The sequence below is a fragment of the Ahaetulla prasina genome, chromosome 2 (genome assembly GCF_028640845.1).
Source record: "Ahaetulla prasina isolate Xishuangbanna chromosome 2, ASM2864084v1, whole genome shotgun sequence".
In the NCBI taxonomy this organism is placed as follows: domain Eukaryota; kingdom Metazoa; phylum Chordata; class Lepidosauria; order Squamata; family Colubridae; genus Ahaetulla; species Ahaetulla prasina.
This window is the reverse complement of record NC_080540.1, coordinates 79,825,752-79,851,728: the sequence shown is the minus strand read 5'-3', so window position 1 is coordinate 79,851,728 and position 25,977 is coordinate 79,825,752. Positions and strand designations below refer to the sequence as shown.

At 42.7% G+C, this 25,977-nt stretch overlaps 2 protein-coding genes across 11 annotated transcripts in view; one reads left to right on the top strand and one right to left on the bottom strand.

The window, feature by feature from the left end:
• AMIGO3 (adhesion molecule with Ig like domain 3) overlaps nt 1-25,977 on the top strand; it is a 245,955-nt gene that overhangs the window by 144,833 nt on the left and 75,145 nt on the right. The gene's annotated exons all lie outside the window — the stretch shown is intronic.
• Nucleotides 1-25,977, bottom strand: part of UBA7 (ubiquitin like modifier activating enzyme 7) — a 60,173-nt gene that overhangs the window by 18,094 nt on the left and 16,102 nt on the right. For 6 of the 9 annotated variants that reach the window (XR_009153824.1, XR_009153825.1, XR_009153826.1 and 3 more), the window contains 12 exons: nt 19,962-20,063; nt 19,628-19,708; nt 17,319-17,474; nt 16,935-17,100; nt 15,094-15,290; nt 12,013-12,077; nt 11,532-11,712; nt 9,906-9,980; nt 8,610-8,799; nt 8,296-8,405; nt 3,266-3,352; nt 2,705-2,899 (listed from right to left, as the gene is read on the bottom strand). Coding sequence is in view for 6 of the 9 variants with exons in the window: in XM_058172707.1 (XP_058028690.1) it covers nt 2,705-2,899; nt 3,266-3,352; nt 8,296-8,405; nt 8,610-8,799; nt 9,906-9,980; nt 11,532-11,712; nt 12,013-12,077; nt 15,094-15,290; nt 16,935-17,100; nt 17,319-17,474; nt 19,628-19,708; nt 19,962-20,063 (1,605 nt within the window). In the remaining 3 variants the exon portion in view is untranslated. The remainder of the gene's footprint in view (nt 1-2,704; nt 2,900-3,265; nt 3,353-8,295; nt 8,406-8,609; nt 8,800-9,905; nt 9,981-11,531; nt 11,713-12,012; nt 12,078-15,093; nt 15,291-16,934; nt 17,101-17,318; nt 17,475-19,627; nt 19,709-19,961; nt 20,064-25,977) is intronic. The other 3 variants (XM_058172711.1, XM_058172713.1, XM_058172710.1) reach the window with 3 other exon arrangements.

Sequence of the window (25,977 nt, the reverse complement as noted above, 5' to 3'; positions counted from 1 at the left end):
CACCCTACTGAGAGCAAGGTTAAGGCAATTAGGAAGGCTCCAGCGCCCAAAAACAAAGCAGAGCTGCAGGCATTCCTGGGATTGGTTAATTTTTACGCGGTCTTTTTAAAGAACAAAGCAACTGTCGCGGAACCGCTGCATAGGCTCTTAGGAAAAAATACTGTTTGGTCTTGGGGAAAGTCAGAAAATAGGGCTTTTGAAGCAGTAAAGAACCTGCTCTCAAGTGATAGCCTGCTCATCCAATATCACGACTCATTACCCCTAGTGCTGGTTTGCGATGCCTCCCCTTATGGGGTGGGGGCTGTACTCAGCCATAGACTTCCAAACGGCACAGAAGCCCCCATAGCGTTCTACTCGAGAACGATGTCCTCCCCAGAGAGGAACTACAGCCAATTAGACAAAGAAGCACTAGCCATTGTGTCAGGGGTCAAAAAATTCCACGAGTATGTCTTTGGGCGGAATTTTGAAATCGTGACTGACCACAGACCGCTACTAGGGATACTGGCTGGCGACCGCCCAACGCCTGTGGCACTTTCGCCACGCTTGACCCGATGGACTATATTCTTAGCCGCTTATTCATACAAGCTGCAGCATCGACCAGGAAAAGAAGTGGGGCACGCAGACGCGTTAAGCCGATGCCCACTACCAGGGGCGACCGAAGACCCCACTCCGGGGACGCCCATCCTACTTATTGACTCGTTGGACTCTGGCCCAGTCACATCTAAGGAAGTGGCTCGGGCATCATACCGGGACATTGTGTTAAGGACTGTACTCGGTTGGGTACAGAGAGGGTGGCCCGCTGCGCCGGGCGAACGGTTCAAAGAATTTGTTAAAAAACGAGATGAGCTCTCGGCTCAAGGGGGGTGCCTGTTATGGGGTGATCGTGTAATAATTCCTGAAAAGTTAAGGGAAAGGTATTGGACCTCCTCCACGAGGTCACCCAGGGATCGTAAGGATGAAGGGTTAGCTAGAAGCTATGTATGGTGGCCACTCATGGACGCAGAGATTGCTGAGAGGGTAGGGAAATGCCAGGCTTGCCAAGAGTCCAGACCTCTACCCCAACGGCCCCAGTCAGAGAATGGGAAAAGCCCCAAGGGCCCTGGTCAAGAATCCACATTGATTTTGCTGGCCCTTTCACGCCAAACATTCCTAATAGTTGTGGATGCATTTTCTAAATGGTTGGAGGTCATACTCATGAAATCCACTACGGCCGAAGCAGTAATCGCAACCCTCGCCACCTATTCGCAACTCACGGGTTGCGGACACTCTGGTGTCCGACAATGAGCCTCAATTCACGGCAGCCCAGTTTGAAGAATACCTGGCAGAGGAAGGCATCCGACATGCCCTCTCTGCGCCTTTCCACCCTGCGTCGAATGGCCTTGCAGGCGTTCCGTCCGGGCGCTAAGGAGGCATTGTCCAGGCTAAAGCCAGGTGACTGGCAAACAAAATAGACTTTTTCCTAGCCATCCAGCACAGAACCCCAAGCACGGCCACGGAAAAGCCCAGCCGAATTGCTAATGGGACGGAAACTCCGGTGCCCACTGGACCGTTTGAATCCCATTACACACCAGAGGGTTACAAGGAAAACTAGAAAAGACCAGGAAATGAGCATAGGCGACCGGTGTGGGCTCGAAACTATGGGGACGGCCCTAGTTGGCTCACAGGACAAATAATTAAAGTAACTGGCCCAAAATCATCGTGGTAGAGCTACCCGACAACAGAGTGTGGGCGCCACATAGACCAGTTAAGGAAGCGAATAACCGACCAAACTGAACCAAGCGAAACATATCATGATCAATACCAATTTGATTCCACAGCCAACAATGACCGGGAGGCGCAAGACTTAGCTGAGATCCCAGAGTTCCAGCGACGCCATCAGGTTCCCGAGGAAGCGGCAGGAAATTGGAAAAGTAATCCAAGGCCCGATGGCCAAGAAAAGAGTCGGCCAATAATCCGAGCCCGTTGGCCCAGAGAAAGTGCTGGGAGGAGAAAACAGCCCCTCCGACCAGCTCAAAACACCACCAGAACTGAACCGCGAGGTCAGAAAGGACTAGGAGACGCCCAGGTTATTTGCGTGACTACGTCGAAAAATAACATGTAAATATTTATGTAAATAGAGGCAAGTGTTTTCTGGGAGGGGAGGAGTGTTATGTATTAGTGTTGTACCTTTAAATATTTGAGCGGGAAATCAGCACGTTGCTGATTGGTCAAACCTCAACAGAACTGTATAAAAGGAGAGGTTTTTCCCCCAGCCTGTTGCTGGGTTCACCCTATATTAAAGAGCTGTTGTCACTACCCTGGTCTCCAGCCTCATTACTTCCCGAACCTAACACAAGTGATCACAGGCACTTAATACCAAAGCCACCTGTAGGACTATTTGGAGCATGAAATAGGAGTGAACCATTGCTCTTCTTTCCCTCCTTCAATGTAGCGAGATTACTATAAACTAAGATGACCACCAACACCCATGACGCTACAGAAAGTACTTGTTTACTAGTGCAAAGCTTCTGTTCTGGAATGATTTGGCTCCTAGCATTACAGTGCTAGGAGCCAAATCCAGTCTTTTAGTCATCCAGGTATTCCAGCAGAATCTTGCTTGTTCTCATCTTTGACTTGCACAAAAAAAGAGTCCCATCTAATCTCCTCCTGTTTTCAAACTATGATGAATTCAGAGCCCAAAACAGGATCATCACAGAGCTCTCACCTTGTATTCTTGTGGAGATGGCACAGGCTGGGAGCGATCCAGGAACGGAGCAGAGAGCTGGAGGGAGCCATGGCGATAGGAACTGAGATCCTTGTGCTGCCACACCAATTTGTAAAGCTCCAGGCAGGTCAGGCCAGCTACAGCAGCTGTTGTTGTGGCAATAGCAGGTACAATCTGGCCTGCAATCTTCTTGGCCTATTGAAATTATGTTGGACAGACACCATGAAAATGATGGGAGAGAAACCTGCTTCTTGCAGGAAGGTGTTTCTGCAGGTGGCAAACACTGGGGAAGGATTTTCTCAAGAGCCTTGGCTAAGAAATTGGTAGCCTCCACCCGCTCCATTCCCTTGATAGCCCCTCTCTCCCCAAGCTTCCAACGTTTTTTCCACCCATTCTTGAGTAGCCTTGTGAAGAATTAATGCAACCTTGCTGCATGGACTTCCTTCTAAAACAGCCAGAACACGCTCCAATATCCCCATTCTCAGCTCCCCAATTTCTGTCTTTCGTTTATTGGCAATAAGGGAGGGAAGGGGAGAAACAAAGCCTTCCCACTGGCCTCACCTGGAACTTATCCACTGGAGAGATGCCATAGTTCTCAGCTCGCAGATTGGCTGCATGTGTGATGAAATCCAAATGGGAATCCTTATCCTGAGGGCCCAACAATGGCAAAATCAGTCCTAACCAGGAAGTGGTGGAAGTAACAGAAAAGGATCTCAATGGGAAGGAGACAAAAGTGATTGTAAGCCTTACAAAAATCAGGAAAAACAAAGAACAGTTGGGCTTGGATAGACTGTAAAGAAAAGGCATAAAAATGTGGCAATGGGGGTAGGTATGATGTTTGGAGGGTTTATTTTTAGTAAAGGAAAACAACGCCAATGACTGCAAAAACAGCGTGCGTGCAACGCATTGTGCAATCTTGGAAAACAGTGTGTAGCTAAATAAGTTTCCACAGCCCAGAGCAGCTGTAATACAAAGGTTGTCCTTGACTTGGTTAAGGAATTGTGCCCTCCGGTCTTTTTCCCCCTTCCTCCTTATCCTCTTTCTTCCCACATGACAAACCTAATTTCACAATTTTTAAAATATGGCTGCTCCTTTTGTCTATCCAACCTATATCAACGTTACATTACAGGCACTTCAGACTGGATGTCTCTGGAATATTTTTGAACTGGGAGAAGCTTCAAGTGGGAGATGGGAGAATGTGAAAAAGTGAAAACAGGAACTGTAAGCCATGAAGCTGTATAGAAAAATACAATACAACAGTCTTATAAGTACTGCAAAAATAGGATGGTGGTCTGATTCATTAATAATCAATTGATAAGAGTTATAAGGCCATCCATTTTATGAAACACAACTCTGGATGGCTTACAGTGATATTACAAACCAAAGAAACAGTAAAACTAAAAGCCTAGTTCCTTAACCAACAATATCCAATCTATCCAGGGGTGAAATGCTCCCGGTTTGGACCGGATTGCCCGATCTGGTAGCGATGGCGGCGGGTGGTTTGAAGGACCGGTAGCAAAAATCCCTGCCTCCCCCATGGCCAGCTGAGCCACGTGATCATCAGAGGGTGTTTTTTTTTTTACTTTTAAAAGCATTTTTCCTTTGGCTGAAAAAATGCTTTTAAAAGTAAAAACGAAAGCATCTGATGATAGCGCGGCTCAGCTGGGATCATCAGAACCCTTTAAAAGCCTTTTTTCTATAAACGCTTCAGCCGAAGGTTGTAAAAAATGCTTTTAAAAAGCTCTGACGATCCCAGCTAAATTGCCTGATTGTCAGAGGTGTTTTTTTTAAAGAAAAAAAATGCTTTTAAAAGAAAACAAAAGCCTCTGACGATCAGGCAACTCAGCTGAGATCATCAGAGCCTTTTAAAAGCATTTTTTTACAACCTCTTCGGCTCTATTAGATGGTAGCATCTAGGGGAAGGGAATGTGGCCTCCATATTTGATCTAGTGAAGAAGGCAGATACCCTCGGGGAGAGGCAGTTCTACAAATAACCTGGTTTTGTGCCATGCCGAGTTTAAAAGATAACCAGCAGCCTGAATTGCACTCCGAAAGAAAATGAGAGCCAGTGCAACTATGAACAATTCAAAGTACACCACTGCATTATGGACTAGCTGTAACTTCTGTGTGGTCTTCAAGGGTAGCTCCATGGAGAGCACATTGCAGTAGTTCAATCAAGTAGTATGCAGTGTTGCTCTGTCAAGCAGGTAACTAGGTCTGATCATGTATGCAGCAACAGAAGAAAAGTTATCAGAAAAATAATGAGAAACAGGATCATTCCCAATGCCCTGGCACTTCCAAAGTCTGGATACAGTCAAAGTGTGAATTTACAACATTGTCCATGACCCTGTTTTTTGGAACTGCACATATGTCTTTGAATGGATGTCCTTAATTTGGGCCCAAGTTTCCACACTAACATAAGGATACGATAATGTTTTTTTACAGGTTTATGAAGAACGATTTCATAAAAAGCAGCAACAGACTGTAATGTGATCAAATAACTTGAGGGCCAAATGGGGGGAAAAAACCAAGAAATCGTTGACTATAATCTATACAACATTGTACAAATTTAAGCACATGCTTGAATCCTTTCTACTGAAACGAATGGTGGCTAGAGCCAAACTAGATTTAATGCCATTCACAGAGTGAGCGAGCATGTGATTAAGATGCTGAGACAATCCTGGTCCCTGATTCCAGGGTGGAATATTGGGCGGAATTTAACTATTGGAAATCTCTTCAATCCTAACCCAATTGAGGAAATGACGGGGCTCAGTAGGGACAAAAATCTCAATCCCATATATTCTTGGGACCTAACTTAGATCGAATCTTCTGCATCTTAATTTGGATCCTCACAACATGCTGTAGGTAAGGTTGCTTTTGGAGACAACTCTAAAGCTGGAGTTGATGCAAAATGCAATTAGACTGCTGTGGCACAATTCCACTAGCACAGAGTAAACCCAATGCTAAAGTTACTAATTGTCAATAGACTTCCGGACTTAATTCAGAACACCCATAATGATACTTTTGGTCAGTTGGTCTGAATGATATTTTTAAAAACTCTTTATGGTACAGCATCAGGATATGCAGGAACCCATTTGCCAAAATGTATCTGCTTTTCTAGAGCAATCAATGGCCGTATCTGTTGAGGGCCCCCACCCACACCCTTGCAAGAAATACATGGCTGTGAACCAGATTACAGGTAGCCCTCAATTTATGACTGCAATGGAGAGCAAAATTTCTGTTGCCAAGGACGACAGTTGCTAAGTGAACCACACGCCATTTTATTATCTTTTTGCCACGGTCGTTAAGTGAATCATTGCAGTTGTTACGTAAATCATGCGATTGTTAAATGAACCTGGCTTCCCCATTGATTTTACTTGTCAGAAGTTCTCTCGGAAGGTTTGCAAATGACAATCCCAGGACCCTGGGAATCTGCAACCATTGTAATTATACGCCGGTTGCCAAACAATGGAATTTTGATCATGTGACTGTGGGGATGCTGCAATGGTTAAAAGTGTGAGAACTGGTCATAAGTCAGTTTTTTGAGGGTTCTTTGAACAGTCACTAAATGAATGGTTGTAAGTCAAGGACTACCTGGTGTGCATGCTTTCTTCATGGCACCCCTCATTCTTTGGAACACCCTCTCTCAATTCAGACCTTCTTATGTTAACACTCTTATGTAACAATTCAAATATGTGCTATTCAATATGTCTTTGGTCCCAGTTGGTCTGAATGAGGGCATCCAAACTCTGGCTACAAAATATGTTCTGTTACATTTTACGTTTTCTTTTATGTTGTGATGCATCCAGAGCCCTTCAGGGTTGAGGTGGTTTTTAAATAATGTAAAAGACAGATCTACAATTTTAAACTATTTGTGTAATAGAATGAATGGCAAAATGTACCTTAGCCCTTAGGCACTTATCCTGAATTACATGTCATTTTGAGTTTTTAAATAATGATATTTCTCTCTTCTAGAAACTTAAATCCTAAATGTCAGCTCAATTATAACTCAAAACTCCAGAAACAGTAGCCTCCAAAACATGGGAAAGGTCAAAGCAACTAAACCTGACTGGTAAATGAGATTTCTATTAGGAGCATTTGACAGCAACTTTCAACTGAAATGGCAATATATGGAAAATATTCCACCTTAACTGAAATCTGGACCCCGATCCTGGCAGCTGATGACATATTTGGATATAATCCCCACGAGATTCCTACATTACAACTGCATTTCTGCAGACAAATGCCCACTGTATGCAAAACGTTTGGCTCATAGCAGCTGTGGGCCTGTTCCAATACTGCTCTGCACACAAGGAATATCATTCAATCACAATGTTCTCCCCTACTAAATAAAACAGACTTCCTACTGCAAGATGCGAGCAAGCTGAGGAAGGCCGTAACTCAGTGCTGAAGGCTGTTCTTTGTATACAGAAAGTCTGCTCTGCTTTCATTATCCAGCTTAACTTTCATTTTAAGAGTCTCTGATAGCAAGAGTGAGCAGAACCCTTGGCATGAACCCACCATTTTCCTTAAATGTTCCACATCCTTATCATTTCACATTCAAGCACTTCCCCGTTCTCCAGTCTCCAGTCATTCTCATTTGCCAGCCTCAGATAAGAATGAATTTAGACGAACAATCCTTCTGATTTTATTTTGTCTCAATTTTATGCCTGGCTCAGAATTCAGTCTGTGATCAAGAAAACTTTGTTCTAGAGAGGTATGCCCAGGATTGTAGCTTTATCAATTCAAAAAAGCAGTTTATCCAGATATGGTTTGGTTCTGATATAAAGACAATTGTTCTATATAGCATGCCTGAGTCTTGAGGTCACAAGTTCCCATCTTCCTCTTTTGTGGGATTTCACCACAAATTTAACATGTAACTTAGCTGCCAAAAGCCTGATTATTTCCTTTTTTTCTCTTGATAATTTTCTTCTGGAAAGAAGGCCTTAATGTTTCCTCAGAGTCCATCTAAAACTTACCTACACATTTAATTTACAAATAAATTAAGGAAGTCATTCAGTACATGGGAAGTTGTGCTCTCAAATTGACCTAAATTCAGCCTTATCTAGGTTTTGCTTGGTTTCTGCCCATTTAACATGCCCTGGCCTCACCCACTTATGGGAATAAGGGCTCCAGAACATCATTGAAGTCCAAATACTTCCTTCAGTTTAAAAGAAGTTGCTCAGCCCACTTCAAGCTATCCAATGAGTTCTCAGTAAAGGTGAGATTCAAAACCAGGAGCCATCTGATTTGTAGTTCAGACTTTGAGTCATAATCCTACATTTTGTGTACGTGATACAAAGGGAGTGTTTTTTGTAACTTGGCATTTGAGCTCTGAATATTTAAAAAACCATGTGGCTCTTGTTCATACTTGCCCTTTACAGACACTGGGACAATGGGAAAATCAGTTCATGAGTCATCTCATTAAAATGTTTTAGCTCTAAACTGAAATTGCCTGGTCCAGGATGAAGAAGCATTGTCAGAACTGCTGGAGAGGGAGTTACAACTGGAATAGTAGAGTCACATGGTTCACTCAAGATCTACACAGAAAGAAATGCATAGCAAGATGCAATAAACAAGCATATCCATACCTTCTCAAAGTGAAGTGGCTCCATATAACCAGATAAGAGGACACTGTCTTTTTCAAGCTCCTCTCTCAGCTTTCCCAATTCTTGCTTCAGTTCTACCAACATTCTCTGATCTAAAAGACACATTTAATCCAAGTGAGATCATTTGAGCAATATGGAATGAACAAAACAACTGCTTGTTCAAAGCCCTTTATATCACCCTTACAGTTCAATGATAACCTCCACCCACATTTTGATTAAGATCAGCAGAAGGATCTTTAGGAGCTAACGGAAGCAGTTTAGTTTTCTGACTATCATTGATCTCATCGATTTCTTACTAGAGGCACTTGGTAATGTTGGAATCTCCTCATCAGTAACAGGGATATGCATCTCTTGACGTGGTTGGAAGGGTGGGGGATGCAACTCAAGGAGGACTTGGGAAGTGGTAGCTTCATCTTCATGAACAAGCAGCCTGTATGTCTCGGCAAAGAGGCGGCTGGCAATCACAATGAAGGTCTTGTGGGTGGTCTATAAAAATCCAAAAATAGCTTTAGCAGAGTCAGTATCCACTATATCCCTTTTCCCTACTGAAACCTTAAGTTCTTATTTCTCATCATAGACTAGACTAGACTAGACTAGACTAGACTAGACTAGAATAGAATAGAATTTTTATTGGCCAAGTATGATTGGACACACAAGGAATTTGTCTTGGTGCATATGCTCTTAGTGTACATAAAAGAAAAGATACCTTCATCAAGCTACAACACTTACAACACTTAATGATAGTCCTAGGGTACAAATTTAACACTTAATGATACAATACTTAATGATAGTCATAGGCTAAAATTAAACAATCAGGAAACAATCAACATCAGTATAAATCATCAGGATACAAGCAACAAAGTTACAGTCATAAGTGGAAGGAGATGGGTGATGGGAACGATGAGAAGATCAACAACTGGAAGCATTGGGTGACCCTCCAGAAATAAATTCCCTACCATTCAGTTAAACAAACACTCCTCTATTATATGATCAATACATCACATCACCTAATGCAGCTTTCAACTATGACTGTGAGAACCAGAGACGGCATTCTCCAATCCTCCTTTGAAACATCCAAGGCCAGGTTTGAAATGAGCTAGCCTTTGTCTAGTTTCTCTTGTTGATTAAACACTTCTGGATTCATGTTCTTTTTTATGAAATCCTTCCATTCCCCACTATCCTGTCAGACCCGAAGAAGCTTCTTGGATGAGAATGTCTTCAAAAGAAAAATGAAGAAAGTCCATTTGCCTCCTGAAAAAAGCACCTTTGGGACAACCATGACCTGAATGACTGAGAATCTCTACAGACTACTCTTTTTAAGCTATTTATTGTGAATTGTTTGCCACTGGTTCTAGGAAATAATAAAAACAAACAATTCTCATTCATTGAATACCTATGTGCGTGTTCATGAAAGTGAATGTGTACTTTTACTTTTATCCATTTTAACATTTACTTTTATCCTTTTAACATTAAAATGTGAATAGTCACCCAACAGAAGAAATGTCTTGACCTTTCCTTGATGATGCTTACTGAGAAGGCAAAGTCTGCTCTCCTCTAGAATCCCAAGTTCCCAAGCTGAACAACTCACTCACATTATTGTAGTCAAACTGGAGCTGCTGGGGGCATCGCTTGGATCCGGACCAGAAAGGAAGTCCAGAGCTTGTCTCCTGGGGACAAAGGTAGAGGGGTCAGTCAGGAAGCCACATGGGGTGCAGGAAAGAAGTTCAAGGAAGGAAACGCCACTGATCAAAGGCTGGAACCGAGCCAGGTAAGTTTTGCGGCCTGAAGTAAAGAGATTTAGCCATGGAAGAGAGAATAAGTGAAGGACTCAGAAATAGTAGATGTGGCTGGAAGGAACTATCTCTACCATCTGTATATTTTACTTGTATATATTTTAATTCCTCCAAAACATCCAGGGTCTCCTTCTGACAATACCATTCCATTCCATTAAGGGCCAAAAAAAGGTTATATAAAAGAACAATCTTTTATCAACAAAAAGATGGACACATATAACCATGGTAGTATCACTTTCAGTAACATAATGTACATGTGAGGAAAAGTGGAGAATGAAAGTGCAATGGAATCTGCAGCTGAGGCCGTGGAGCTACCAAAGAGCTCTAAGTTGAATGCACAAAATGGGGCCTTAGCTTTTTTTTTTAACACCCTTCCTTGAATCCATTTATGAAAAGCCATGAAAAAAAATGTGTATTATAATTCACAGATACAGTAATCCTTCAATGGCATTTTCAATCCTGAGTGGAATACACAGGTATCAAAGAAACCACCTTTACATTAAGCATCTGGGTTTGCCCAAAAAATGTACAGTAATTCCCTCTGATTCTCTCTTTTGATTTTCCTCTCAGCCAAGCCAAGAAAATCACTTTCTGTGTTTTAGGTATTAATGTAACTAAAAGAACAAAGAAACAGGACAAGTTTTTTTGATAGAGCGTGTGTGTTCCTGCAAGGCTGAAAAATGGTTCATTTTATTTTCTATTCATAGTTAATACCACTTTCAAAATTACACCAGCACCATTGTATGGAGATGGATATAAATGGTTATGTGTCAAATACATACAGGGCAGATTATTCCTAATCTTCTCAGGTGGTGTTAGATAATCTGCAGTAGGAAATATGGGAAGAGGGCTCCCTGTGTACTACAGGAACATCCTACATAGAAAGGGAATGGCTACCTTGAATTTTGCTTCACCACAATGAGAGGAAGATAGCGAGATGCAGGACCACTATGGAAACTGTTCTAGGTTGAGTCCTTAGCCTGAGCATCTGGACTCTTTGCTTTGGATATACAGTACTACTTCTCTCTCTGTGGACTCTTGATGATGGTTTGCCATTTGATTCAGATCCTATTAGGTTCTTATTCTTCTGAAGTTTGTTGCCAGGCTGAAAAACTATAGGCAAATTATTTTCAAGATCTTCAGCTAGGGTGTATGAGATATTTTATAACCATGGGCTTCTACCCAAAGAAGCAGCAAGAGTAAATGTTTGCAGAGCTAAGTCTGTAAGAAGCAATGCCTCCAAGATGAGACCAGCACTTTCTGGAATGAGTTTTGATTAAATTGGAAGCCTCTGCAAGAGAAATGTGTACTCCATCCAAAGAAGGGCAGAGGGAGGATCCACCCTTGATCTTGAGCCATTCCCACTTCATTTGCTGCGCTGCTGGGCAAGAAGCTAGGAAGTAGTTGGATATGCTCCTGTCTCACATTTTTAGGTGGAAAGTTGTACAGCAACTGCAGGATTTCATGAGAGAAAAGACGCTCCCAAAGTTTCCGGGCCCAGGCCACGCAGTCTCGCCAGCAGTGTGGCTGCTCCTGAAGACTCATCTTCACTAGATTCAGCATCTCCAAATTTTCCATGCCTTCTTTCTCAAAGAAGGTGGGATCCCTGGAATTAAAAGTACACACTGTGGTTGGATTAAAGAAAGTATTCAGCTGACTTATTTCTTTAAGTATAGGAAATCTGCACCAATTGTGGTTAAAATATTTATAGGCCTCTCAAAACAATCAGATCTCCCTGTTTAATTATTCTAAGAACAATTATTGTTTAGTATAAAGTATCTACTAAGCGTCCCCTGTCCCTGCTACTAGAATAAAACATCATCTTGAGTCCCATCATTACCTATTCATGATTCTTACACACACACAATATTTATCCACAACTCCATCTTTGACAAGATCTACTCACCTCAGAAACTTATTAGTATACTCTGGTCTTCTTTTGAAAAGATCCTCAAATTGATTTCGGGCCCACTGGAAAAGATGGAGGTGAAGTGGGTTCAGGAATCTTTTTTGCTCTTTATAAATGCATTAAGCCTCAGGAGCAAGAACAGTTACGATCTGCAAGAGGAACTCCCAAATAGCAAGTACTGGATAGCAGGCTTAGAGTATCTTGCCTGCCACTATTTTGGAGGCTAACTGAGCCAACATAGACCACAGATCCCTCAAGCCAGGCACTTACTCCTCTGATCTAGATATAAAGGGCTCCCCAATCAAATAGCCAGACAGAAATTTCCTCCACTGAAAGCCAAGGGGAATCAAATAGGGGCATGAAAAGACTCAAGGTCCTGAAATCTGGAAAGGCCTGCTCTTGCTGCCTCTGTTCTGTGAACTGGGAAGAAACAGCTGAAGATTTGCTTGAAGGGAAGAATTTTGGCTTAGCACATGGGTGAAACAGCTGGATCCTATCTCTTGTCATCACACCACTAACAGCCACCCTAGTTTTTTGCCCAGCCGCCTGGAAACAGTAAATGAAGCTAAAAGGGCCAGGCAGAAGGGAGTTTCCCCTCTTTCAAGGATAGCTCTACTGGAGAGAGAAAAGGAAGGGAAAACATCCCGTTGGAGCAAAAGACTTTCTGACCACTACCCAACACCGCAGGGAGACGGAACCATTACGTTGGTACCGTCCCAGGCGCCTGATGGACCCGGAGAGGTTCCGGACGGAGCTTGGGCCATTTCCTGAGGGTCTGGCTCACGGCACGGTGGAGGAACTAGCCGCAGCCTGGGAACGGGCTGCGGCTGGGGCTTTAGACCGTGTCGTGCCTCTGCGGCCTCTGACCCGGCGCAGATCCCAACCGGCTCCTTGGTTCTCCGAGGAGCTGAGGGGGATGAAACGCCGGAGAAGACGCCTAGAGAGTTCCTGGAGGTCCAGCCATTCAGAGGCTGATCGGACACTAGTTAGATCCTATACTAGGACCTACCTAGTGGCACTGAGGGAAGCGAGGCGTTGCTACGCCTCCTCCCTCATTGCGTCGGCAGATAACCGCCCAGCCGCCCTGTTTCGGGTGACCCGCTCCCTCCTTCACCAGGGGGAGCGGGATGACCCGTTGCAGGGACGTGCTGAGGAGTTTAACGGTTATCTATACGATAAAATCGTTCAGCTTCGGGACGGTTTGGACCAAAATTGCGGCGATTCAGACGGGGCGTCTGAGGGCGGTCTTGGTGATATTGTCTGGGATGAGTTTGACCCTGTGGCTCCCGAGGACATGGACAGGTTGCTGGGTAGATTGAATGCCACCACGTGTTTACTGGACCCGTGCCCCTCCTGGTTGGTGCTGGCCACTCAGGAGGTGACACGAGGCTGGCTCCAGGTGATTACGAGCGCTTCCTTGTTGGAGGGAGTCTTTCCGGCCGCCTTGAAAGAGGCGGTGGTGAGGCCCCTCCTCAAGAAGCCTTCCCTGGACCCGGCTGTTTTAGGTAATTATCGTCCGGTCTCCAACCCTCGCTTCGCGGCGGAGGGTGTAGAGAGGATGGTGGGATATCAGTTTCCCTTACACCTGGATGAAACTGTCTATCTAGACCCGTTCCAGTCCGGTTTCCGGCCCGGTTACAGCACTGAGACGGCTTTGGTCGCGTTGGTGGATGATCTCTGGAGGGCCAGGGATAGGGGTTGTTCCTCTGCCCTGGTCCTATTAGACCTCTCAGCGGCTTTTGATACCATCGACCATGGTATCCTGCTGCGCCGGTTGGAGGGATTGGGAGTGAGAGGCACCGTTTATCGGTGGTTCTCCTCCTATCTCCGACCGTCGCAGACGGTGTTGACGGGGCAGAGGTCGGCCCAGGCGCCTCACTTGTGGGGTGCCGCAGGGGTCGATTCTCTCGCCTTCTGTTCAACATCTATGAAGCCACTGGGTGAGATCATCAGTGGCTTCGTGTGAGGTACCAGCTGTACGCTGATGACACCCAGCTGTACTTTTCCACACGGGCCACCCCAATGAAGCTATCGAAGTGCTGTCCCGGTGTTTGGAAGCCGACGGGTCTGGATGGGGAGAAACAGGCTCAAGCTCAATCCTCCAAGACAGAGTGGCTGTGGATGCCGGCATCCCGGTACAGTCAGCTGAGTCCTCGGCTGACTGTTGGGGCGAGTCACTGGCCCGATGGAGAGGGTGCGCAATCTGGGCGTTCTCCTGGATGAACGGCTGTCTTTTGAAGACCACCTGACGGCCGTCTCCAGGAGAGCTTTCCACCAGGTTCGCCTGGTGCGCCAGTTGCGCCCCTTTCTAGACCGGGATGCCTTGTGCACAGTCACTCACGCCCTCGTGACGTCTCGTCTGGATTACTGCAATGCTCTCTACATGGGGCTCCCCTTGAGGGGCATCCGGAGGCTTCAGTTAGTCCAGAATGCGGCTGCGCGGGTGATAGAGGGAGCCCCTCATGGCTCCCGTGTGACACCTATCCTGCGCAGACTGCACTGGCTACCTGTGGCCTTCCGGGTGCGCTTCAAGGTTTTGGTGAACATCTTCAAAGCGCTCCATGGCATAGGGCCGGGCTATTTACGGGACCGCCTACTGCTACCGAATACCTCTCACCGACCCGTGCGCTCTCACAGGGAGGGACTCCTCAGGGTGCCGTCAGCGAGACAGTGTCGTCTGGCGACACCCAGAGGAAGGGCCTTCTCTGTGGGGGCTCCCGCCCTCTGGAACGAACTCCCCCCAGGACTTCGTCAACTTCCGGACCTCCGAACCTTCCGTCGCGAGCTTAAAACACACTTATTCATCTGCGCAGGACTGGATTAGTTTTTAAATTTGTGGGTTTTTTAATGGGTTTTTATCATTTATTCTAAATTTTTAATCTTGGCCAATTGAATAAGTCTTTTAATTGTATTTTAATAGTATTTATATTGTAATATTATTGTTCATTTTATCTGGCTGTGAACCGCCCTGAGTCCTTCGGGAGAAGGGCGGTATAAAAATTTAAATAATAAATAAATAAATAAATAAAAGCTTCAGAGTTGATGAGGAGCAGAAGAAAGAGTAGCGTGGACTTGTACCTGAATGGTGTGCTGGATGGCACTGGGAAAATAGCGCAGAGTGCAGAGAGGGAACTTTCTACTTTCCCCATCCAGAATTTGTCCATGTGTCTTTGTCAGGTAAGGCACAAAGACCAGGGCATGTCCCTTGGTGCCATCGGTCCCAGCATCAAGCAGAGGCTTGAGGTAGCGTACACATCTTTCGCCCACATAGTTTCCTGCAGGGGAAAGAAAAAGGGGAAGCCTAAAGTGTTGCACACCTCTTTGGGTGATTCTGCTTCCATAGCTCCAATCAGTCAATTAGAACAGAGCTGGAAGGGACCTTGGAGATCTTCTACTAGACCAGCCCCTGCTTAAGCACTATACTGTTTCAGAAATGTGACTGTCCAGGCTCTTCTTAAAAACCTTTAGTGGTGATGAAGCACCTACAACTTCAGAAGGCAAGCTGTTCCACTGGTTAATTGTCCTGTTAGGAAGTTTCTCCTTAGATCCAGGTTGCTTCTCTTCTTGATTACAGTAGGTTCCATCCATTGTTTCTTGTCCTGCCTACAAGTGCTTTGGTAAATAAGTTGACCCCCCTCCTCTTTGTGGCAGCCCTTCAAATATTGGAGCAATGCTATCACCCCTAGTCCTCCTTTTCTCTAAACTAGCCAAATCCAAATCCTGCAACCATTCTTCATAAATTTTAATCTCCAGATAACTAACTCTTAGGAGAGAAAGAGGTCAACGAACACAAGAGCAACCATTTGTGACTTTTTGAAATCACTTTTCTTTGAAAGGTTGAGGAAATCAAAGTTGAAGGCAAAAAAAGAACTGATTGCCTCATGTCTTCCCTTATTCTCTGAAGAAGAGAACTAGAAGAAAAGCAAGACAAAATCCAAACTATATCAAAGCTATAAATTTAGAAATAAGCATTCCTTAGAAAGGCCATGTTTTGAATATTCTAAATTGTGGTATGAGTGATGGATAAATATTATGCAAATTTAAGTTGATTATTTATATGCCCTCAATTCAGCCTTGACTCCTAATGACTCTATAGACAATGCTCACCAATCTGCCTCCAATAAAAATCCTAGAATTCTTCAAATAATTTTTTATAGTAATTGATCCTGTCAAACCACCTGATACATTTTTTTTCCTTCCTCCTTCTAAGTTTAACAGGGATACGTGTTTATGTTAGATTCAGTCTATCAACTCCCATCCCAAGCCAAAGTATTTGGGTTTCTGCTTGTGGGTCATTGTGTCAAAGATGTAGTCAGTTTTTATTTGGTCCACGACTAATTTATTATTTTTTTTCTTGTAGTTCATGGTACCTTTAGTAATAGTTTCCAAATCTATCATTCTAGTACAGAGCACTGATGATGTTACCTAGTTTGGGTAATGAAACATCTGCAAGAAAATAACCAAGCTCAGAGACCACGAAAGATACCTCGTATATCATTCTATCTTCTTTCTTTCCCTCTTTCTGTACATGTAACTTTGATAGCTATACATTCTTACAGGAAAAACTGCTGCTTTAACTATTCTGACCTTTGTATCACAGGATCAACCTTTATATTTCATTATCTTGTCAAAAAATTTCTTTTCCCTTAAAATTAAGAGAACTCACGCAAAAATATTATTTAGCAGCGAGAAATATATACAAGTATATGTATACTTGTATATACATACAAGTATTTTCCAAACTCCCAGATGTACTGGGAGTACTACTTTCAGTACTACAGTCAGTACAGTATGGTCATTGGTGATGGTGGGCACCATTAGAGAGTTGACTTCCCAATTTATCCAGGAGCAATTATGTTATGGAAGACTGGAACACTTTACCCTGGGAGACTCATATTCATTATGACTGAAGGACTCACTGCCTTGAAAGCTGTCCAGGGCACTGGCGACACCATCCAAGCCCAGGAAGAAGTCATCCCCATAGAAGTGTTCTGTGTCAGGCCCAACCTGATTTTGCTGAGCTATTACATTGATATTGGGATTCATACGTCTTATGGCAGCTGCAGCCACTTCTGACTTCTGCTTCTATAGAAACAAAGGAAACATGATTAGATCTAGGATTAAAATGGGTCATTGACCAAAGTACAGAAATAGAAGTCAGGTCAGGAAACAGACTTTCTTCACTGATGTTAAAAGTCAGTTTGCTAGTATTCTGACCAGCAGCAAATCACAGAGTTTGCAAAGTTACCACTCTTACTTCTCTCAATTCCCCCCACCTCCGCCATCTTGCCTGCATGACTTACAGATAGATCTTCTGGTCGAAATAGGAACTGCCTGTTTAGGTTGGACTTTTCAATGATGTCCATGTCTGTCACAATGATCTCCCCACCCTCGCCAGCAGCCAAGCCAATCATTGCGAAATTCTTCAAGAGTTCACAGCCAATCGCACCCGCTCCTACCTAAAGAAGTTGTTCATAAAAAGACTGAGATGCCATGACATTTTGGAACAATAACAGAAACTGGAGATAGCTTCTCAAGTTACTGTATATATGGTTGTTCTTATTCACACCTTCCCGTATATCTTTTCTCTATCTGCATACTATTAGCCTAATCTTCATGCAATTTCAATAAAACAGGCAATTATAAAGCCTGGACAGAAGTATTCACACAAGAAAATTGCTATCAAAGTCCAGAAACTTTCTGAATGCAATTCTGGGAAAAGGATAGAAATGACATACAGAATGTTCTCCCATTTTGAAAATAGAACTCTTGATTTCATTTTATATTACAGATATCCATTAGCCCAAAATCTTTTAAAAAACCAATGAGAAACACATGGTTTTAGTATGTTTCCATTATATCTGATACACTAGACTAACTCTTAATTTTGTCATGGAATAAACACAGACAAGAAACTCCATAAATTTGTGGGATCCATATGCCAATTCATCTATTGTGTGAAAAACAAAAGAACTATGCAAGGGCCTTAAAACAAGAAAAAGGAGTAAAACCGGGATGCAACATCAACCCAACCCTCTTTTATCTTATAAATCAACTATTTACCAGCTGTTTCTAAAATGGCTGTGAAGTCCAGGATTACCAGAATGTGACTCAGCAGCACAAAGCCTGTTATATAGTGGTGATCTCACACACTCCCTTCAATAATGGAGTCATACAAATGAACAAAAGGAAATTTTGCAGAATGTGAATGTATCTGGCAAGAATATATCTTAGTTATCTATTTTTCAAAAATATTCTCATGGAGATTTGATCAATGTCAATCATTCTAGGTTTGTTTGTTTCCTTCCTGGTCTAAAACGCTTAGGGATCCATGTTGAATTTTCCATAAATCTTTGTGTTCACATCTGCAAAAAATGATATGCTGTAATTTAAGACGCCATTACCATTGCTATAATAATTTTGTCCCATCATCTAACGGGAATAGTTTCAACATCTGGAGTCTTTCTTTCATAATCAGGAATCTGTTAATTAGGATAAAATCTGATATCTACAGCAACAGTTCTGCCAACAAACGATAAGTTACCACCCCCATCACCCTCCCCCAAAAAAACCCCAAAACCCAATGTTGGAAGAAATATCCATCTGGGTTCAGTTCCAAGTGGGGACAAAGACACTGGAAACATGGAGGCTGCTTGGAAAGATGGTTTAATGGTGGTCAGGATCACATGGCTTGAGATCCTGAACAGAAAAGGCGCGAGATCCTGTGTGCTCCCTGGTTTTATGCTTTTTCTGAGCTTTGAACTTTCTGGGGCACAGGAAGAGTATCCTGATTGGTTGTCAGACTCCCAGGGGGTGGGAGTCTTAGCTAGCCTTGTAGGTTGTCTCTCAAGCTTGCTTGAGCCTTGCCATGTGGTAAGATTCTGTTGCTAGATGGGTAGGGGCTAATCCTATCTTTGTCATGTAGTCAATGGACTGGCTCAAGCCTTAATGGCCCATTGACAAAGGTGGGGAGAATGAGTGAGCTTAGCTGAGGCTTTTAATGGCCCATTGACAAAGGTGGGGGGGAGTCAGGGAGCTGCTGTCTTTAAAACATGTTTCTCCATTTCTCATCCAGGGAAATATATTTTGCCTTTTTAAATATTTTCTAAAATATTTCATTCTTGTAGGAGGGGGGTGGGTGCTAAATTCCTACACCAACAAAACCAATAACAGTTGCAGGAAGAATCTAAGCCTCATCATAGAAAAATAATAATTCTTCCTTTGGTGCTCTCTCTCTCAGGCTAAAAATGACCAAATGCTCCCTCTGCTGTGAAAAATGGGAAGAAAAGGCAGCAAAGTTTAGCCATTTTCTTTCAACAGCTGCTGGGTGAATACGTGGTTTCCCGTCCTGCCATGGGAAATTAGCTCATCAAAAAAAAGTTTTCTTTTGTTTTAATTATTAGACCCACAAAGGTCATTTGGAAGAGCTGTAGATCTATCATCCCAGATAAGATAAGGTAAATGAGAGCTGGAGAGACAACAGACAACAAAAATAGGAACTTAGCACACAGCATAATTTGCCCAAACCAAATACACACATTATAATGAATCTAGTTAGCGTGCGGTAAGAATGTTGTTTCATGTGATCACAGGAATTGCATGCCTTACTCACCAGGAAATACTTCTGCTTCCCAAGTCGTTTTTGGAAGTCAGCCCCAAAGACAGCAATCTGCCCATCGTAGCGACTACCACGCTGTCAGAGATGCAGATGGCAAGTATTAGAACACTAAGAGGGACATTCCAGACCGGAGGCAAAATGAAACCAGCCCAGTTTCTCAAGGACATTCTCAGAAAGCCTAGTTGGTTGCCTTTATGGAATTCAGAATCATGGAAGAGATGAAAATGTTTCCGACAGCTACTAGTGGAAATCTTTCTAAACAGAGTTGTGATAGGTCAGATTTGAATAGTTGGGGGGGAAAGGTAAACTAAGGAATGTAACTACTCACCGGGGCACAGTTTTTCTCTGTCAGCTGCTCCCCCTCAGGCAGGCATTCATAGGCATCAAAGTACAGCCACTGATCCAAAGGGGTGAATTTCCCTGAGACAGCCTGCAAGCAAAATGACATAGAAGCTTTGCTCAAGCAAAAGATTATAATGAACACTGTGAAAACTGGAATCCAACACATCTCCACCTTAAGCTATAAAGCAGGCTCAGTTTCAGTAGGTGATGTTTTTGCTTATTCCGTCTCATTATTCAGAAAAACCACATCTCTTGGTCTTCTACTCAACTGTTAAAGGCACAAAAGCTCCTCAGGGAATGGGAAGATTGGTACTTCTTCACCATTCTAGTCACTTCACTAATCTTGCTGAACACTAATTCATCCAAGAACTTGACAGAGTGGCTTATCTGTTACTGCAACAGGCAGAAAATAAATTACTCTAGGAAAAGAGACAATGAAATCCTTGCAGCCATTAGCAACCCAAGACTCCTATGCTCTGGAGTCATCCCGCATAAAATTAATTTCTATGTGATTCAAATCATAGATCTTTAATCCAGCCTTCTGCATTTGTCACTTGCAACAAATGGTCAGTTATGGTACTTTATGGAGAATGGTCTCTGAATCCAGAGGACCTTCTGTGATGAAGCCTCATCAGTCCAAATCCTGTTACAGAAGGCAAAACTGCAAAGGCCTTGGCACTGCCCCTGAATAATTCATACACTACTGCCTATCATACTGAGCAATATTAAATTCTATTAAAGTTAAAGTAATTATTCTTTCATTTACATATGTATTATCAATATTACACATGGTATACAACCCATTCCTTGTTTCATGTTGGGGGGTTATTTGTCCTGAATGTTGTCTATTTGGGCAATGTGCACTGTACATCTGAGTGAAAGTCATACAGCCAAAAGGGAAAGTTTGAAACATAACCCACTTTACCAAATGAGATTTCTTTAAACTACATGTGCTCAGGTATAATGCCAATGTCCACCACTGTATTTTTTCCCCATCTTTTTAATGTTTTTATTTGTAGCCACCTAGAATTGTGTAAGGACAGATGACATATATATTTTAATAATAATAATAATAATAATAATAATAATAATAATAATAATAATAATAATAATAATAATAATAATAATAATAATAATAATAATAATAATAATAATAATAATAATAATAATAATAATAATAATAATAATAATATTTTTAAAATAACAAAAACAAAAAGACTTGATAATGGCTAAGAGCAGGAAAATTGAAGAAAAGAGATGGGCTGAATTCTAGTTGCACAAGACCAAGCCTTAAGAAAAATACGTACAAAGCCAGAATTGAGAAGACAGCAACAGACAGCAAATTCTGCCTCTGCAAAGAAGCTGGAGAAACAGTGGATCACCTAGTTAGTTCCTGAAAGAAGATCACACAGACTGACTACAAACAATGGCATGACAAAGTAGCAACAATGGTGCATTGGAATATAGAAGAAATTTTAAAAAATCTAGATAGTGGACATTGCAATACTTGGAAACAGCGGAATAAAAGGGGAAAAAAACTGGAGAAAAATCACAAAATACAAAGACCTGCAAAGAAAAGTAGAACTATTAGGGCAAAAGAAAACAAAGATAATACCAATATGTGCCTGGAGTGCAATCCCCAAAAATCTGGAGCACCATTTGAAGACCATGGGCATTGACAAAAATCACCATCAGTCAATTGCAAAAGGCAGTTTGCTTGGAACAGCTTACATCCTGACAATATCTTTAACACTATCAAATAACATTTGCCTACCTCAGGCCTTAGGAAAGACTCAGTAAGTGGACACAAAACAGCAAAACCAGTCTAAATAATTGTCTGATTGTGCAATCAAGCATAATAATATCATACTGTAAGTCATTGTCTGCAAACTATAATGGCTGTCTTCACATATCATACTAAACCAAATATTCCAAAGAAAACCTATGCAAACCATATTATAGCTCACCATGAATCAAATTGGGAAATTCCAGGGCTGAAAAACTGAAGACCCAGGATTGTAGAAAGAAGAAAGCCTAACATAGTAGACATAGTAGAAAGAAGAAAGGCTTAACAGCTGGAGGGAGCCAGTTATATGTAAGAAGACTGCAGTTCAGAGAGGACATGTTACAGGGAAACGTAATTTGACTGTACTAGATGTAAATAATTAGAGTTCTATCCAGTCTGTATTTCTTCTAGAAGCACAAGCCAACTTACATGGGGATTTCCCTTCATTGTGATGACTGCAAAAAATCTGAGGTTTTTTGAAGATGAAAAGCCCAAAATCACCTTTTAAGTTTCCACGGTTTTAGTCTGGTAAATTAAATCTCAATAAATGAAAGTATGACATTGCTCTTCTTACCCATTTTTGCTCAAGATTGTAATCATTATATTGCAATATGGATTAGAAAACTAGAACTCCGCCGACTCCGACAAGACCTGTGTTTAACACATAGAATCATCTATTGCAATGTCCTTCTTGTTAAAGACTACTTCAGCTTCAATCGCAATAATACAAGAGCAAACAATAGCAATCTTTTTCTGCAATCTTGATTGCAGAAAATATGACTTTTGTAACAGAGTTGTTAACGCTTGGAACACACTACCTGACTCAGTGGTCTCTTCTCAAAATCCCAAAAGCTTTAACCTCACCCCATTTCTAAGAGGTCTGTAAGGGGCGTGCATAAGAGCACAAAAGTGCCTACCGTTCCTGTCTTATTGTTTCCTTTCATTATATCAAATTAATATAGTTATTGCATACTTTTGCTCATATATATGCTTATTTGATATGTTGTTGTTTTATGTTGATGCTTGTGTATACTGTTGTGACAAAATAAAATAAAAAATATATATATTTTGTCTGGCAAGCTAGGGATCATCTGAATCCTGATCTTTAAACTCTCTTATACATTTCTTCTATTTTAAGTCAACATCTGTCCATTGTAGGAGAGTCTTACATCCTTTAGTTCATTCCGTTGTTTGACATATCTAGAGAAACGGCTAGAAAAATCCCAAGTAATTTCTCCCTTAAGGTGCTCTGACATATCTTGTGATTAGTAATACAGCTGGCCAGACTTTAGCTATTTAGTTACCAATATATTTTGACTTTCAGTAGTCAGTATGTGTCAGAGCTCTGAGTAAGGGCTTCAACAAATCTCTTATCAACTCATAAAAGATAAAAGCTAAAATCTTGGGTTGCTTCTCGACAAATTGTCTTTTGTGCAATCGGTCTGCCTCCTTTATGGAATTTTACTCAGGTTGTAATGGTTGAGACACCATCCCTTATTTCTTAACTTTCCTGGTTTTTTCCCGAAAGCTCTTTCCCGATTTTGCTTATCACAAGAAGATATTTAAAAAGATAAGGACGGAAAAGCTGCTCTGTGCCATTTATCTGGTAGAGTCAGACGCTGCCTCGCAATCATTTGCAAAAGGCCCTACAGAAGTTAGGTCTGAACCAGAGGCTTCCTAAGTCTCAGTGTGTCCTATAATTACATTTACACTGACCGCACTTCGCTTCTCAGAAAGTAGGAAGCATGCAGTAAGACGAGGTATTCTGAGGAGGACATTTAGCTTTACAAGTAGTCCTTGACTTACAACTACAATTGGGCCTGGAATCTTGGTCATTGAGCAAAGCGCTCATTAAGCAAGATGCCACATGATTGCTTTGCTCAATAACCACAATCCCAGTTCTCCCAATTGCGGCTGTTAAGTGACGCGCCAGGGAGAGAACCCAAACCTCCTGGGCATGGTGCAGCCATCACATCCAGGAAGCCCAGGTCCTGTATTTCATCACCAGAGAGAACAACTGTGAGAATGATGGTGTTGGTTAGTGTTTTCACCTGATTTGGGATCCAGAGCCCATGCCTGAAGGAGAGGGGAAATCTCTCAGAGCACCAGAGGACTGGACCTCAAATCCAACGCCCCCTCCACTTGCGGCTTTCCCTGTTGGTTTCCTCAATGACTTTCTGAGGAAGCTGGCAGCAAAGATTGCAAATGGCCGTCACATGATTGCGGGGCATTTGGCAACCAGTTTTAAATGTGGACAGGTTGCCAGAGCCAGAAATGCAGTGATCGGGGGTGGGGTGGGGTGCAACGTTTTACGAAAGCCATCGTTGACTGCAAACCATTATTAAACAATCAGTCTTGAGTTGAGGACTAGCTATGTGCAATAATGAGTGCATGATAAAGCCTTTATTTATAGCTATTTTCTCTTCCTCACAAAGTATGAAACCAACCTTATGGCCAATTGAAAATGCATCAGTCATGCATAGGAGAGAGCATACAGTGAAGGCCTTTAGGCCCGGGATAAAGGTGAAGGTGAAAGGTTTTCCCTGTCAGTCGAGCCCAACTCCAGGGAACGGGGGCTCATCTCCCTTTCTTAGCGGAGGGAGCCAGCGTTGTCTGAAGACACTTCTTTGGTGATGTGGCCAGCGTGACTATATGCCAAGGCACAAATGGAGCCTAAGCAGAAGAGGGTCATCTCCAGGGGTGAAATTCACTTACCTTCACTACTGGTTCGTAAATGTGCCTCCTCCACACATACTCAGAGCGTTCTTCGCATAGGCAGAAGGTCAAAAATGAATGTGATGATGTCTGGGTGGGTGGGTGGGTGGAGCCTCCTGCAGCCTGCGCTACCGGTTCATCCGAGCCGGATAGAACCAGCTGAATTTGACCACTGGTCTTATGTCTTATGACTCTTTAAAAAACACCCCTGTATTAGGAATATTGTCCATTGTAAAAGAAGGAACAGCCTTCAAGTTGCTCATCTATCATGTGGCTGTAATCTTTCCGCTGTGGTAAAATATATTATGGTTTTGTTTAAAATATTGTACTGATTAGCTTGAGATGCATTTCCTCTTTTGGGGTGATGTTTAAACCGCCACCCTCCTAAACAACGGTCCCTGGAGGAGGAGTTTCTCCTCTCTTCCCTGACCTCCTTCTAACTGATGCAACTGAGAGAAACACAGAGGAGCTGAAAGAGAAGCTCAGCTCCTTAATCTATTCTTAAAAATGGTTTAAAAGCATAAACTGCCATCTGGTGGACGTTTTATAAAGTATGAGCAAAATGTTATTTCATCCAGTTAAATTTTATAACACTGTGTAAAGTAAACAATAACAGAGTTGGACGGGACCTTGGAGGTCTTCTAGTCCACCCTCCTGCCCAAGCAGGAGAGCCTATACCAGTGATGGGGAACCTTTTAGAAACCAAGTGCCCAAACTGCAACCCAAAACCCACTTTATTTATCACAAAGTGCCAACATGGCAATTTAATCTGAATAATGAGGTTTTACTACCTAAAATAATGATAAGCAAAGGCAGAGTTAAGCTCATTGTTCTAAGAAAAAGGTGATGAATGCACTTTTATACCCCTTCATTTTCTTTCTGCTTTTGAAATATTACATTTAGGAACAACAGCAAAAACCTTCAGTAATATCATTTCTCTCTTTCTTTCTCTCTCTCTCTTTCCCTCCCTCCCTCTCACTCTCTTCCCCTCCCTTCCTCTTCCCTTCCCTTCCTCTTCCCCTCCCTCCCTCTTTCTCTTTCCCTTCCACCTTCCCTCCCTCTCTCTCTTTCCCTCCCTCCTTCTCTCTTGCTCTCTTCCCCTCCCTCTTTCTCTCTTGCTCTTTTCCCCTCTTTATCTTCCCCTCCCTCCCTCTCTCTTTCCCTCCCTCCCTCTCTCTCTTTCTCTCTCTCTTTCCTTCCCTCCCTCCCTCCCTCTCTCTCTCTATTCCCCTCCCTCTCTCCCCCTCATGGGATGGAGCTGGGCTGGGGCAATGGCACACGTGCCCACAGAGAGGGCTCCGAGTGCCAACTGAGAGAAACACATGCCATAGGTTCGCCACCACTGGCCTATACCATTCTGAACAAATGGCTGTCCAATCCCTTCTTTAAAACCTCCAGTGAAAAAGCACCCACAACTCCTGGAGGCAAGTCGTTCCACTAATTTGAAATCCATTCCATATATTGTAATCCATTCCAATTAGGACAGAAAACCCTTCTCTGC